The 15,286-nt window shown below is 31.9% G+C and overlaps 1 protein-coding gene across 15 annotated transcripts in view; it reads right to left on the bottom strand.

Moving 5' to 3' along the window:
* Positions 1 to 15,286, bottom strand: part of LOC143250620 (uncharacterized) — a 112,030-nt gene that overhangs the window by 78,448 nt on the left and 18,296 nt on the right. For 7 of the 15 annotated variants that reach the window (XM_076501453.1, XM_076501455.1, XM_076501456.1 and 4 more), the window contains 3 exons: positions 12,303 to 12,368; positions 9,812 to 9,906; positions 3,058 to 3,156 (listed from right to left, as the gene is read on the bottom strand). In XM_076501453.1, coding sequence (XP_076357568.1) covers positions 3,058 to 3,156; positions 9,812 to 9,906; positions 12,303 to 12,368 — 260 coding nt within the window. Of the gene's footprint in view, positions 1 to 754; positions 832 to 3,057; positions 3,157 to 9,811; positions 9,907 to 10,269; positions 12,369 to 15,286 lie in introns of those variants that run through there. The other 8 variants (XM_076501459.1, XM_076501460.1, XM_076501457.1 and 5 more) reach the window with 5 other exon arrangements.

The following is a 15,286-nucleotide window of genomic DNA, read 5'->3' as shown; positions in this document are numbered from 1 at the left end:
CTAAAAATTGCACAAAGTCTGACCTTTTGTCTGAAAACGGTACATAAATGTTATTACTTTCGATTCAGCTTTCATTGCTCTGACTTGCAGTCAAATTGAATGTACTAAACTTTTATTTTTTCAAAATTTTCTGTACCAAATTGTTTACGAAATGAGAAGACATATAGGTGTTTTCTATCTCATTTACTAAGTAAATTGTATTATTAAGTTCACATAGAATGATTTCTTGTGCATATAAGCATAAGTGGAATGGGGTTAAGGCAAGTAAGACCACTATCTACCACTATTTTGCGAGGTATACAAACTACTCGAGGGCTATCTGCGCTAGCCGTTCTTAATTTAGCAGTGTAAGATTAGAGGGAAGGCAGCTAGTCGTCATCACCCCCGCCAACTCTTGGGCTACTCTTTATCAACGAATAGTGGGATTGACCGTAACATTATAACGTGCTCATGGCTGAAAGGGCGAGCATGTTTGGTGTGACGGGGATTCGAACCTACGACCCTCAGATTGCGAGTCGAGTGCCTTAACAATAATTTTGGTTCCATATCTCCCCAATGGTGTTTAGATTTACCATAAAACACTGTTCAAAGCAGTATTTAAATTTCTCTCACCCTGTTATCCTGCAAGTCAGTAGCGAGTTTACAGATTTGAAACGTTAAATTCCGATGTTCGATTCCTGTTCTTAACAGAACACAGCCTATTATGGAAATTTGTTTGCAACAGAATAAACAAACGACACTTCACCATAATTACCTGTTGTTTCGGATCATTCATCTGATCAGGCGATATCTTGAACTTAATTATTTTTCAATGGGAACGACAACGCAGGCCTGTGAATTTAAAATTTATAAAACGCGAGGTTTTAATAACAGGTTTTCCATAACTCAAATGTGCAGACTTCAAAAATATTCAGTTTTTTTAATCACATAAATATTTATTACAGATTGGTAAGAACTAAAAAGTCACTTACGCCAAATTATTTTATTTACTACAACGAACTTAATAATATTATTATCAGTTTGTCAAGTTTGGGTTCTAGAACGATCGATAACACGTCGTGATTGGTCTAAAGAAATCTACAGCCAGCATAACAATATGTGACCCGATTCTAATGAAATATGATTCACATAAGTAAACGTACATATGACGCTGAGAAAAATCTGTACGTGATGAAAACAATTCATAACATTTTCGGATTCAGCGTATTGGAGTTTTTGGATTCAACGCATTGGAGTTGCTGTAAAACTTAAGAAAATAAAACCACTGCAAGCCTGTGCTACTTGTGACGTGAAACGTTCACGCGTACTGGGAAAAATAACATTATTTCGTGTATATAGCGTTATATTTTATATTTCAGGTACAATTGTTCAAACACCAACATCCAATACATGATCTAAGTGTTTCGAGTCTCCAGTATGTCGTAGGTTGGCTCTCTGATACAGGTCTAGATTTTAAAGCGAGCGATCTCTTTCGAGTCCATGTGATACTATGAAACATTCTCCCCAGATTAAGCCGCGGATAAATTATAATAGTTACAGTCAGTTCTCTTAGTATGAATGGTATGGTGCTGCTGATTAAGGAAGACAAATACTTTTAGTAGTTTTACAATAAATAAAGGCTTCGTACTACGTGAATACACTTATATTCAGGTTGTTTGTGAATCAGATACGTTGTGTCCAGTCTTTCTTCACAAATGACACTTTATTTCTGACGAATAATTATATGGAACTCATTGTTATCACTACCGAATTAACGCATATGCGACCTAGGCCTAGGCATAGAGCCACGCCAGCCTCACAAATAAAAAATTATTATTCGTAAAACTAACAAGTGAAGGCAGAAGCAAGTTATTATTCCCAAATATAGCCTGGGCCTGTAGCCCCACTAAACCTTAATCCGGCCCCGCTCGTTGTTCAGAGGAGCTTAACCAAAAATAAAAAAATAGAGGAAATCAGTGCACCTGAGAATATCCTACCGACTAGATAATACTCAGAACCTTTAATATAAATGCAAGAGAAAGAAATGAAAAAGTTAAGTCATGACTAACTCTAATTTCAACTCTGTATTCAATCGATTCGGTTATCTTCACGAGTTTATCGCTAGGGAAAAATTTTATTTTAAAGGTGAATTTCATCATCAGTTTGTTGGTCTACATTTGTGACTTGTTTTTGGCTTAAACTATCATGTCTCAAAACAAAAAAATACCAAAAACATTACGTTTGAATTACACCTTTATGATAACAAATTGAACACTGCACAAAGTTGGATAATATAACCATGGTAACAAGGGGAAAAGTGTATGATATTAACCACAAAGCAGTCGCTGAGATAAACTTAAAATACTCTCGACAGAGCTGAAATAGTGGAAGTAACAGAAACCCACTTCATCATCATTGTGCGACGTCATAAAATATTCACTTAAATGTTTGTTTGTTTACAACAACTTTCCGACAACTCGAAATATTTCTGCTGGCAAGTAATTTAACTTTCGTTCTCATAAGCTTCACATCTGGAGAACAGAAACCAGGTTTTTAGCGTTATATGCCATCCAGTTTACTTTTGAGCCACAGGGGACAGTTCGGTAAGTGGCATTAAGATTTTGCTCAAAGGGAATTTCGTACTACTAGTTTCATTATCCCTTAGTCCAGAAACAGGTCGTCATTTTAGTACATAATTTAAACATATGTATTTAGAACTCGGTGCCAAATTAAGTGATACGTTTGATAAGTAAAAATTAGGTGTTCTTTTCTTTAATGTTCAAGTTGCAACACCATCCAGTTATAGATGTAAACAATCAGTTCTCTGATTAAGCCTAGAACATTATTTGTTTGAAAAGCACCAACGTTATATCGTCTAGTTTTCTCTCTGTACTATATCTACTTAAAAGCAAAAAGTACTTTACTTCTGTTTAAAACAATCACAAAAGGAATTATATCCTTGAATAACAAAATAATAACAGATTATTAGGTGGTTATTTATATAATAAACAGTATTCGGTAGTTTTAAGAAATCGTAAAAATGGGTAATTAAGTCATAAAGAGTACAATGTTACTTACTTTATCATGAAATGAAGAATTAGGGGACCGTTGTTAATTTTTTTCGGAAACTGATGTTCCATAACTTTTTTATCCATTTGTAACCAGGAGTAATGACCTCTACGAAACAAAAAATATCTCTCATATATCTATCTGCTCATGTATTTTCTACATACATTCAATTCTATTCAAATACAGGATTTCTAAAATACAAAATAATTCTAATTTAAAACTCCGAAATCTACAAGTGTACTTTTCTTAAGCCTAATGTTAACTAAGGCCGTTTTTTTATATGGCTTATATCCGGTAATGAAGTAAATGAACACTAACTTATGCATGTTTTTTGCTTTAGTTCAGTTAGGACCAAATTTTATCGTTCTCAATACTGTCGAAAAATGAACTTAATGTTTTTCTAAAACGCAATGTTAGCCTTTAAAAACTTTGATGAGCTTTTAATAAATTGTACATATTGACATTTCATTATCTAACCTTGAAACCTAGAATAGCGCGTGACTAATTTTGGATGAATCTCAAGCTTCATATTTCTGAGTTTGGGTTATGTTTTTACATCTTGTACAACTTATTACACGTTTGGTAGATTAAGCTCTTGTTTACCTCGGTTTTCTTTTGTTCTTTTTATGTATAACGAAGACTTACGGGCTTCCATTACCTTTAAGTCATCTCATATCAAGAACTGAGAAGGTTACATAGTTCTAACGAAAACAGAATCATAGATCTTAATCCAATCATGTGCACGTGTTTAACTTCTTTATGAAAAAAAGAGCGACAAGGTAAAGAAGTTAGGTAAGTTAGGTTCTTAAAGAAGGAAATATAAACAGGTGTTTCTGTATGACAAAATTAACCAATAGGGAGATAAAGGTCTGAAAAATGAAACATAACCTAATTTTTTGTATAATAGGAGACTCACAGTGGCTTCGCTAGAAGTCTGGAGGTTTATACCATTAAAAAGTGGGTTTCGATACTCATAATGGTATATCATAAATAGATCCGTGACAGAATTAACGAGTTAAGAAAGTTAATCTCTCAAAGAAAAAAATAAGATTTGTGCGACAATATTAACATATTAGGGAGGTTAAGCTCTTAGAGAAGAATGTATAAACTTATTTTTGTTCGACAAGATTAACTAGATAAACTTTTAAAGAAAACGGATATTAAAATGTTTTGCACCAAATATGATTTTTTTTCAAAGAACTGATAAAGATTAAATCCATTAATGTTTCTATTTGTGGGGAGGGGTTCCGAGATAAGTGTTACAACGCCCAAAAAAGTAGAAATTTAATTCCGCAGTAATAACAAATTTTTGTTTATATAGAATAAAACAGTTTGTGTTATACGTGGCTCACGTTTCAGTAATACTTGTTTACTACTTGTAAGATTGTTTGCGTGTAAGTGGTCGTGGTTTGTTTATTTAGTGCAGTGTTTCTCAAACGGTGGGTCGCGATTCCCAAGAGGATCACGATCCAGAGGGTCACGAGCTGTCTGCAATGAATCAGTGAGTCCTGGAGTTGACTAAGTCCATGTATCCCCTTTGTTATGGACTACGATGAACTGTACCCAGAAACGTCGTTATTTTATTTTTATTCTTGGATAAATAATGTGGACCGCGAAGACCAAGGTTGGACGTGGGGTCGTCTGACAAATTCAGACGAGAAGCACAGGAATAGTGAATAATAAAAGATGGCTATCCGATGATACAAATAGAAACGTACGGCGAGGATTACGCAATGACAAATATGGTAAACGTACGTACTTAGAAAAAAAAAGTAAATTCTATTCATTATTACAAAATATATTCACTCATAGTTCTGCTAAGACGTAGCTATTTGAATCGATCTTTGCATTTCTCAAACCTAACTGAATCTCTCATAGACTTCACTTATCATATTCTTCATGTCAATTTTTTTCTCTCTCATAGTTGACAATATTCATTACATTTCTTGTTGTTTTATTCTTCTACATATTACCAACTGAAATTTTCCAGTCCTTAGGATTCAAAATTCTTGAGGCTAGGTGGTTAAGGCGATAGACTCGTAATCTGAGGGTCGGGGGTTTGAATCCCGTAACACTAAACATGCTCGTCCGTTCAGCCGTGGGCATGTTATAATGTGACAGTCAATCCCACTACTTGTTGGTAAAAGAGTAGCCCAAGAGCTGGCGGTGGGTGATGATGATTAGCTGTCTTTCTTCTAGTTTTACACTTCTAAATTAGGGACAACAACCGCAGATAGCCCTCGTGTAGATTTGCGCGAAATTCAAAACAAACAAATAAAGTTCTTGAAGTAATGTATAAATCATCTAAGCAGCTTCTCCTCTGTGGATATACAGTTCTCTTAGTCATTAATTTCACACATCTTAAACACAACAGTGAGTTTCAAAATACTAATATTGCAAATAAAAATGTATAAGAAGTGAGATATTTTGCCTTGTTCCTTTCATGGGTTTGTTTCCGCTGGTATAGATATAATTTATCTTCATCAATGATGATGATGAAGAGAAAGTTCTTACATTTCAAACATGAAAATTAAGCTATTTCTGTCTTGTATGTGAAACAAACAGGATGCAGCTGTGAAGATGAGATTAGGAGAAAAAACAATTAGATCTAAATTTGAAAAATTCGAGCCAATAATTTATGAGGTTTGCGTGGGTTAAAAGTTATGAACGGGCAACATTAACTTCCTATCAAAGCTCCTAAAGATATAGCGAACAAGCAAAACAAATTCGAAACAAAGAAAGAAATTTAAAACAAGAATACATCAGTAATCTATGCAGTTATCAGACGATTTCTCCCACACGTGGTCTACGATCTGTTTGCCAGACATGAGAACGCTTACTCATACTTCGAAACAAAAAAATCCAGTGTAAAATCTGTAACACATAAGACATTAAGCTGCGATAACGTATTGAATGTATACTGATAACTTTTCATACTAAAAATATTTCCACATGTTGAGGTAAAACAAAAATGTTGTGTAGGTGGAGTGTATGATATAACTTTTTTTTTTGCAACAACAGATGTCATGCTCTTTGATTCATGATCGTAAGGAGATCAAAACGTTATACTTTGGTAGACGTAGTGCTGTTACCACTTTCCAAGGCTACGAAATAGACATACACACCACGACATATTGTTTGTTTGTTTGTTTTTTGACTTTCGCACAAAGCTACACAAGGGCTATCTGCGCTAGCCGTCCCTAATTTAGCAGTGTAAAACTAGGGGAAAGGCAGCTAGTCATTACCACCCACTGCCAACTCTTTTACAAACGAATAGTGGATTGACCATAAACAATACATTGTGTGTCGTCGAGCGGTTACATAAAATATGTTTTTTGCAAAGTGCAAACTTATGCAACCTTCTTTAGTCTAAAAATGGCTTTAAAAAACAAAACAAACGAAGATGCCTTGAAGATGAATATAAAGTAACTTAATATATCCTGTTTAATTACATCCTCTTATATATTTATAACTTTGCGAGTAACTATTCTACAACGAGAGCGATTCTCAGGAAAAATAGCAACAAAAACCTCAGAAGAAATTAGAAACTTAAAAAAAACAATGATTTTTATGGATTAAGATATTACAACAGATAATTAATATTAATAACCCTTAAAAATAGCAATATACTTCGATATTCATTCCTCAACCAACCATCCGATTAATATCATAAAACATTCAACAACAAAAATATATACGCGATGCCCAGTCACATCAAACATGCTCGCTCTTTCAGCCGTGGGGCGTTATATTCGTTGGTAAAAGAGTAGCCCAAGAGTTAGTGGTGAGTGGTGATGACTAGCTGCCTTTCCTCTAGTTTTACACTGCTAAATTAGGGATGGTTAGCGCAGATAGCCCTCGAGTAGTTTTGCGCGAAATTCAAAACAAACCAATACGTGCGATGTTTGCAATGTTTAATAAGCTCGTAATTTGACCTCGTATTTAAAATCTCTGCTTACAATAAAAATTCGTATTAATTGTTAAAGTTACGTAAAACGTAAATAAAGCGCACTGCACAAGAAAATGAATAAAACAAATCATAAAACTTATTTTTTAAAAATATTTTGAATGTACCATCACACTTTAGCAGTCATTTGAAATCATAGGAATGATCAACACGTTTATTATTTAACAACTAATACATATCTCTGGAGAACAAATTTGTTCTCAGTCTCGCGGGGCGATTTAAGGCGGAAAAAAAAGATAATTGGCTAAACCTTTTTGAATCCTTTCTCTAGTAAAGTTGTGATTTTTTTTACCCAGGAAATTGGATGTTGCGTTGTTTTTACATGTTATTCAATAGCTATGTTTTCTATTCTATTATTTATCACGTAGCCTTTATGTTCATGCAACCTATATTTTAAATCACTTTTAGTCTGACGAAAAAGTCCCATATTCATATTGCATTTTTTTAAAGTCCCAGTTTTATTTTTTAATTCTATTTTATCTTTAGTTTATTTAATCTTAATCTTAAGTTTAAAGACGGGATAAAAGTTAAATTGCTTCTTAAAAGCAGAGCAAAAAAGTTTTCAAAATTGTGTGAATTTGAAACGTTGATTTTAATTAAGTTCAAACTGTTAAACGACCAAATACATTAGATTATTTTTAAACTCGCACAGTTTATTTGCGATTAAGTGAACGTTATGTTGAAATGAGTAAAAAACAAATGGTTAAGTAGATAAATTAGGTTATAACAGTATTGCCCACCAGTGAAACAGCGGTATATCTGTAACTTTGCGAAATTCAAAAACATTGACTAAATAATAAACGTTTGCGTCTCACAAGGAAGGTAATACCGTTAGATTTGTTTGTTTGTTATGCACACAGCTACACAAAGGGCATCTGCGCTAGCCGTCCCTAATTTATCAGTGTAAGACTAGTGGGAAGGCAGCTAGTCATCATCACCCACCGCCAACTCTTTTACAAACGAATAGTGGATTGACCATTACATTATAACGCCCCCACGGCTGAAAGAGCGAACATGTTTGGTGCGACGAGGATTCGAACCCGCGACCCTCAAATTATGAGTCGAACGCCTTAACCCACCTGGCCGTGTCGGGCATATTATTTACTCAACCGCGTAACGTTGTGAAACACCTCATCCCTCACCACGATCTCCTCAAACTTATCCAATGTGAGAACTGCATATCGATATTTACGACTCGATATGTGTGTACTTTCTTATAGCAAGTCACATTGTGCTATCCTTTGTTCCACCGATAGGAACTGAATCCTTGCTTTTGGAGTTGTAAATCTGAAGATTTACCATCGTCCCATTCGCGACTTGAAAATTGAATTGTCACACATCAAAATGTGTGTACACCGAGGTTTTCTTTTCAAACATAATTTGCTCTTCCCTCTGATATTTCAAAAAAATACTTTTAATAATAAGCAGTTTGTAGTTTCGGTAAAAGATGTTAGAATTATTTTAAAGTCATCCAAAAATACAGGAAGTGAAAGTTTAATGTTTGACATCATCCAAGGGCTTTGACTCTTGGCCTGTAGTTTTAGCTCCCAGTCTGCGGATTTACAACGTAGAAACCGGGTTTCCATACCCGTGATGGGCAGAGCACGAAGAGCCAATTGTGTAGCTTTGTGCTCAATTCCAAACAAACTATAATTTTAATTAACTGATGCACGATGCAAAAGTATACGCCAATTATAAACTTAACAAAACAGTCAATGTTCAGAAATCAAATCGATCACAGCCCCATCTGTTGGTACTGGTAACCTCTCAGCCTAGTTATGCTCCTGCTATTTTTGAGCCGCTGATAGAGCTTATATTGAAGGCTGTCTGGTTTATGTAGATGATGTTCTGTTACATGTTTCTGTCTAGTTTAGAAAAACTGCACATGATTATTTAGATAATAGGCTTAAAACTGAAGACAGGGAAGTGTACACATTTACAAACACAAGAAGAAATCCTCAGTTTCTGTTAATGGCGCACTATCCAAAGACTGATTTTAAGCCATGGCGAAATGAAAACTCCGTAGTATTCTCAGTTTTGAAGTAAAGATCTCTACTGTCTCTAGTGACTAAAGCCAAGATGCGTTATAGGAAATTTAAGGCTGTTTTTCGACTTTATAGTTAATACATTCTGCCTTACTTGAAAGTGTTGGACCACTACGTAAATATTCATCTTTGTTAGCTATGATAAACTTCCAGGGAAGAATTCAACCTGAAGTAATTCAGACTTTTTCTCCTTTGAGTGATTCTTACAATTTATTTATTCACTCATATTAAACTGTATAGGGGTACGTGGAAATATTAAACTGTTTCGGGGTACGTGGAAATATTAAACTGTATAGGAAATATTTGTTAACGAGGAAAGCATCTACATCTTTACACCGAACACAAAATAATAAAACACCAGGTTACCAGATTTTGCCTTAAAATATAACATTGATAAAGTAAAACTGTATTTCTGACGCACTTAGATGTTAGGCTGTCCACAGCTTATTAATGGCGAGTTAACATTTATTATAACAAAATATTTACTATAATTTATATTATGATAACATGTTAATTTATTCCAATACTAACATCGGGAAGACGGTTACATGAAAATTTATTGTAGTAGTATGTAAATAACTGGTAATAAGCAGAATAACACTTTATGAAGAAACCAGACTTTAATGTCTGTTGGCATACAGTACATATACTAACAGAAGAAGAGTGTTTATTTCTGGAGTTTAAACATTTTCTATTTATCTTTATATCTATGTAACAACAAATGTTAAAATGTAACAATCTTTCTACTTACGAATCGTCAAGAAATGCCAATCCGAAGTACTTCTTCTCTTTCAAGTTTAAGTGGGAAGAAACCATATCAAGCAATTCTTTCGTGTAGAGTTTAGGCTAAGAAATAATAATAAAAAAAACAATAATGAATGAATTAATTATTGAAGTGACAAATAATGGTTACAAAACTAATACAAATATCAGTAAATAAATAACAAAATGTCTCTAAAGATGTCTTCACTAGATTGTAGACAACACCCGATCAAAGACAACTACCTTATCTCTGGTTAATAACCAGGTGGTATATATCTGGATTATTTTAAAACAACTTCACATTTAATTTTCCTCACTTAGCACATGTAACTTAAGGATAACAGACACAAAAACAGTTACGTTACTATAATAAATAGCTTTAATTAAACTAAATTACTCTTACTCAGTCAGACAACTGATCTAAAGTTTCTTGAAAATTCAACTTACTTCATCTGTTTGTGTAGATATTGCTTGGAGAAGACGTTATGATTTCGTGTCCCAAAACCGTTCCTCCGTGTGAAGCTCTCGCTGGACAATTCAATAAAGCCCTTGTTTTGAGCTTGCTTAGAAACGACATCATGGTGTGTGAGTACAAAATTACTTAATCTTAGGCCCTGGCCAAGCTACTCAAGGGATCCCATTGAATTGTTTGTTTGCTTGTTTTTGGAATTTCGCGTAAAGCTACACGAGGCTATCTGAGCTAGCCGTCCCTAATTTAGCAGTGAAAGACTAGAGGGAAGGCAGCTAGTCATCACCACCAACCGACAACTCTTTAGCTACTTTTTTTACCAATGAATAGTGGGATTGACTGTGACATTAATGACGCCCTCACGGATGAAATGGCGAAAATATTTGGTGTGACAGGTATTCGAATCCGCAACCCTCAGATGACGAGTCAAACGCTCTAATCACCTGGCCATGCCGGGCCTCCCATTGAACCTTTTCAGACAACCGACATTCTTTACACGAAAACCTATATTGATATTTGTTAGTATATACTGTGTCAGTTTCTTTGTTTTGTTTTTAGATCATTACCATAGTGGGCTATCTGTTATGTTCACTGAGGGGAAAGGAACCCGGATTTTAGCTTTGTAGGTCCATAAATCTACCACCATCCCACATAAGGATTACAGTGTCATGAAAATGAACGTCGCCTAGTTGTCAGCATTTAAGTCAGGAAAATAGTAAATTATTGTAAAAATGACATAAATAATATAAAAATGTCCCTAAAAAACCGAAGAGAAGCACTTTCGTACCTAATGATGAGAAAACCTAATTTTTCATGTTCTGGGCTATAAACAAGTACATTCATCCAAATTCCAAAATAAACGTAATCATCATGCGTTGACAGAAAAATACATTTAAACCATCACAATCTTCAAGAATTCGAACCACAAGGGATGCAAGTTAAAAAAATATTTTTTTATTGCTCACTTAATAGTACTGACATTAATCTCAAATATAATTACTTAGTACAAAGCATGGCCTGATGGTTCGAACACAGCATGGCCTGATGGTTAGGGTAATTGACACGCAATTTGCAGGTCACATGCTTACCCTTTCAATTATCGTTATAATGTAAAGAGTAGTCCAAGAGTTGTCTTCCCTCTAGCCTATCACTTCTAAGTTACGGACACCTGATACAGATATCGTTCGAGTAGTTTCCACAAAATAAAGAAACAAAGCACAATCGTTTTATTTCTTAGCTGTGATAAGAAAAGTAGACTGGCACTGTTGTATAGCACTGGATTTCGGATCTGGGGTGCCGTTAACAAATTTACGTGAATGACACAACATAATATTCCCTGCACTTTAAGCTACTGATGCTTTGTAAGAACGATAACCAATCTTTTAGAATGGACGATAGATAACAGGATACTGTTGATTGTGTAATTCATCTCTCCCGGCCAGCAATTCAAAACTGCGAATGATATTGGTAGCTTTGGCATCAATTGAAATATACAGAAAGAAATGATGTAATACTTGCTAATCTTTATTCTTTTCAGATCAGTAACAAAAACAGATCTGACTACATGATTTCATGTGAATTAATTTTCTCAATGATTACCTAATAAGGTGCTCTATTTGTATCCGTATTTCAGTGTTTAAAGCCAATCTTTTTCTCGCTGTAGTAAAGTGTATCATATAAATATACACAAGGAAGTTTGTTATCAAATACTATATGATGATTTGCAAGTCCTTTTGACGAGGTCCAGCGTGGCCAGATGGTTAAGGCGTTCGAGTCGTAATCTGAGGGTCGCGGGTTCAAGTTCCCGTCACACCAAACATGCTCGTCCTTTCAGCCATGGAGGCATTATAATGTGACACTCAATCTCTCGATTCGTTGGTAAAAGAGTAGCCCAAGAGTTGGCGGTGGGTGGTGATGACTAGATGCCTTCCCTCTCGTCTTACACTTCTAAATTAGGGACGGCGCGAAATTGAAAAAAAAAAACTTCTTGACGAACTGTATCAGCAATTACCTGTACTAATATATCCAACTGACGTCCATCAAGTAATACGACTTTACTTTGTTTTCCTTCTCCAACCTAGAAATAAAAATTTAGAAAAAGATTAAGCATAATTTTACACTTAAGTTAGGCTTGTTTATACATTATTGTAAGGGTTTGTTTGTTTTAGAATTTCACACAAAGCTACACTAGGGCTATCTGCACTACTCCTTCCTAATTTTGCAGAGTAAGACTAGAGGGAAGCTAGTCATTACCACTCACTGTTAACTCTTTAGGTACTCTTTACCAATGAATAGTGGGATTGATCGTTACATTATATAGCCCCACGGCTGAAAGGGCGAGTATGATTGGAGTGACAGGGATTCAAACCCGCGACTCTCAGATTACAAGTTGAGTGCCTTAACCACTTGGCCATGCCGGGCCCTCCATTAGAAGGAAAAAAAATATTACAAAGTAACGAATTAAATTTTAACATTTTAAATTGCTTTCACATTTCTGTAGCATTTCGGTACTAAAATTACTCACAACTTTCAAATCATTGACCATGAATGTTTTTCGAATCTCTCTTACTGTCATTAACGGCACTTTGAACAAAACAGCAAAATCTATAATACAATCTGTGTGACATGGATAGAAGTTATAGATGGAAGATAGTAATTCTTTGTAAGTTTTATAGTACCTCATCCGTTTTAGACATTGGTTGAAGAGAAGCTCAAAAATAGGTGGGGTAAAGTAATTTAAATAAAATCTAATAAATATTCTTCAAAATATGTTTACACAGTGTCATACCATTAATAATAAGTATAATAATACTTAAGTTAATAATAATTTAAATAAAATCTAATAAATAATCTTCAAAATATGTTTACACAGTGTCATACCATTAATAATAAGTATAATAATACTTAATTTAATAATAATTTAAATAAAATCTAATAAATATTCTTCAAAATATGTTTACACAGTGTCATACCATTAATAATAAGTATAATAATACTTAATTTAATAATAATTTAAATAAAATCTAATAAATATTCTTCAAAATATGTTTACACAGTGTCATACCATTAATAATAAGTATAATAATACTTAAGTTAATAATAATTTAAATAAAATCTAATAAATATTCTTCAAAATATGTTTACACAGTGTCATACCATTAATAATAAGTATAATAATACTTAATTTAATAATATTTTAAATAAAATCTAATAAATAATCTTCAAAATATGTTTACACAGTGTCATACCATTAATAATAAGTATAATAATACTTAATTTAATAATATTTTAAATAAAATCTAATAAATATTCTTCAAAATATGTTTACACAGTGTCATACCATTAATAATAAGTATAATAATACTTAATTTAATAATATTTTAAATAAAATCTAATAAATAATCTTCAAAATATGTTTACACAGTGTCATACCATTAATAATAAGTATAATAATACTTAAGTTAATAATAATTTAAATAAAATCTAATAAATAATCTTCAAAATATGTTTACACAGTGTCATACCATTAATAATAAGTATAATAATACTTAAGTTAATAATAATTTAAATAAAATCTAATAAATATTCTTCAAAATATGTTTACACAGTGTCATACCATTAATAATAAGTATAATAATACTTAAGTTAATAATAATTTAAATAAAATCTAATAAATATTCTTCAAAATATGTTTACACAGTGTCATACCATTAATAATAAGTATAATAATACTTAATTTAATAATATTTTAAATAAAATCTAATAAATAATCTTCAAAATATGTTTACACAGTGTCATACCATTAATAATAAGTATAATAATACTTAATTTAATAATATTTTAAATAAAATCTAATAAATAATCTTCAAAATATGTTTACACAGTGTCATACCATTAATAATAAGTATAATAATACTTAATTTAATAATATTTTAAATAAAATCTAATAAATAATCTTCAAAATATGTTTACACAGTGTCATACCATTAATAATAAGTATAATAATACTTAATTTAATAATATTTTAAATAAAATCTAATAAATAATCTTCAAAATATGTTTACACAGTGTCATACCATTAATAATAAGTATAATAATACTTAATTTAATAATAATTTAAATAAAATCTAATAAATATTCTTAAAAAATATGTTTACACAGTGTCATACCATTAATAATAAGTATAATAATACTTAATTTAATAATAATTTAAATAAAATCTAATAAATAATCTTCAAAATATGTTTACACAGTGTCATACCATTAATAATAAGTATAATAATACTTAAGTTAATAATAATTTAAATAAAATCTAATAAATATATTCTTCAAAATATGTTTACACAGTGTCATACCATTAATAATAAGTTTACACAGTGTCATACCATTAATAATAAGTATAATAATACTTAATTTAATAATAATTTAAATAAAATCTAATAAATAATCTTCAAAATATGTTTACACAGTGTCATACCATTAATAATAAGTATAATAATACTTAATTTAATAATAATTTAAATAAAATCTAATAAATAATCTTCAAAATATGTTTACACAGTGTCATACCATTAATAATAAGTATAATAATACTTAAGTTAATAATAATTTAAATAAAATCTAATAAATATTCTTCAAAATATGTTTACACAGTGTCATACCATTAATAATAAGTATAATAATACTTAATTTAATAATAATTTAAATAAAATCTAATAAATAATCTTCAAAATATGTTTACACAGTGTCATACCATTAATAATAAGTATAATAATACTTAAGTTAATAATAATTTAAATAAAATCTAATAAATATTCTTCAAAATATGTTTACACAGTGTCATACCATTAATAATAAGTATAATAATACTTAATTTAATATTAATTTAAATAAAATCTAATAAATAATCTTCAAAATATGTTTACACAGTGTCATACCATTAATAATAAGTATGTAAACCCGCTTTTCAAGTAGGATCTTATATATTCATGTAAT

This window comes from Tachypleus tridentatus, chromosome 5 (assembly GCF_004210375.1).
Source record: "Tachypleus tridentatus isolate NWPU-2018 chromosome 5, ASM421037v1, whole genome shotgun sequence".
Taxonomy (NCBI): Eukaryota; Metazoa; Arthropoda; class Merostomata; order Xiphosura; family Limulidae; genus Tachypleus; species Tachypleus tridentatus.
Note: the sequence above shows the minus strand (reverse complement) of the source record. Positions and strands in the feature narration are given on the sequence as shown.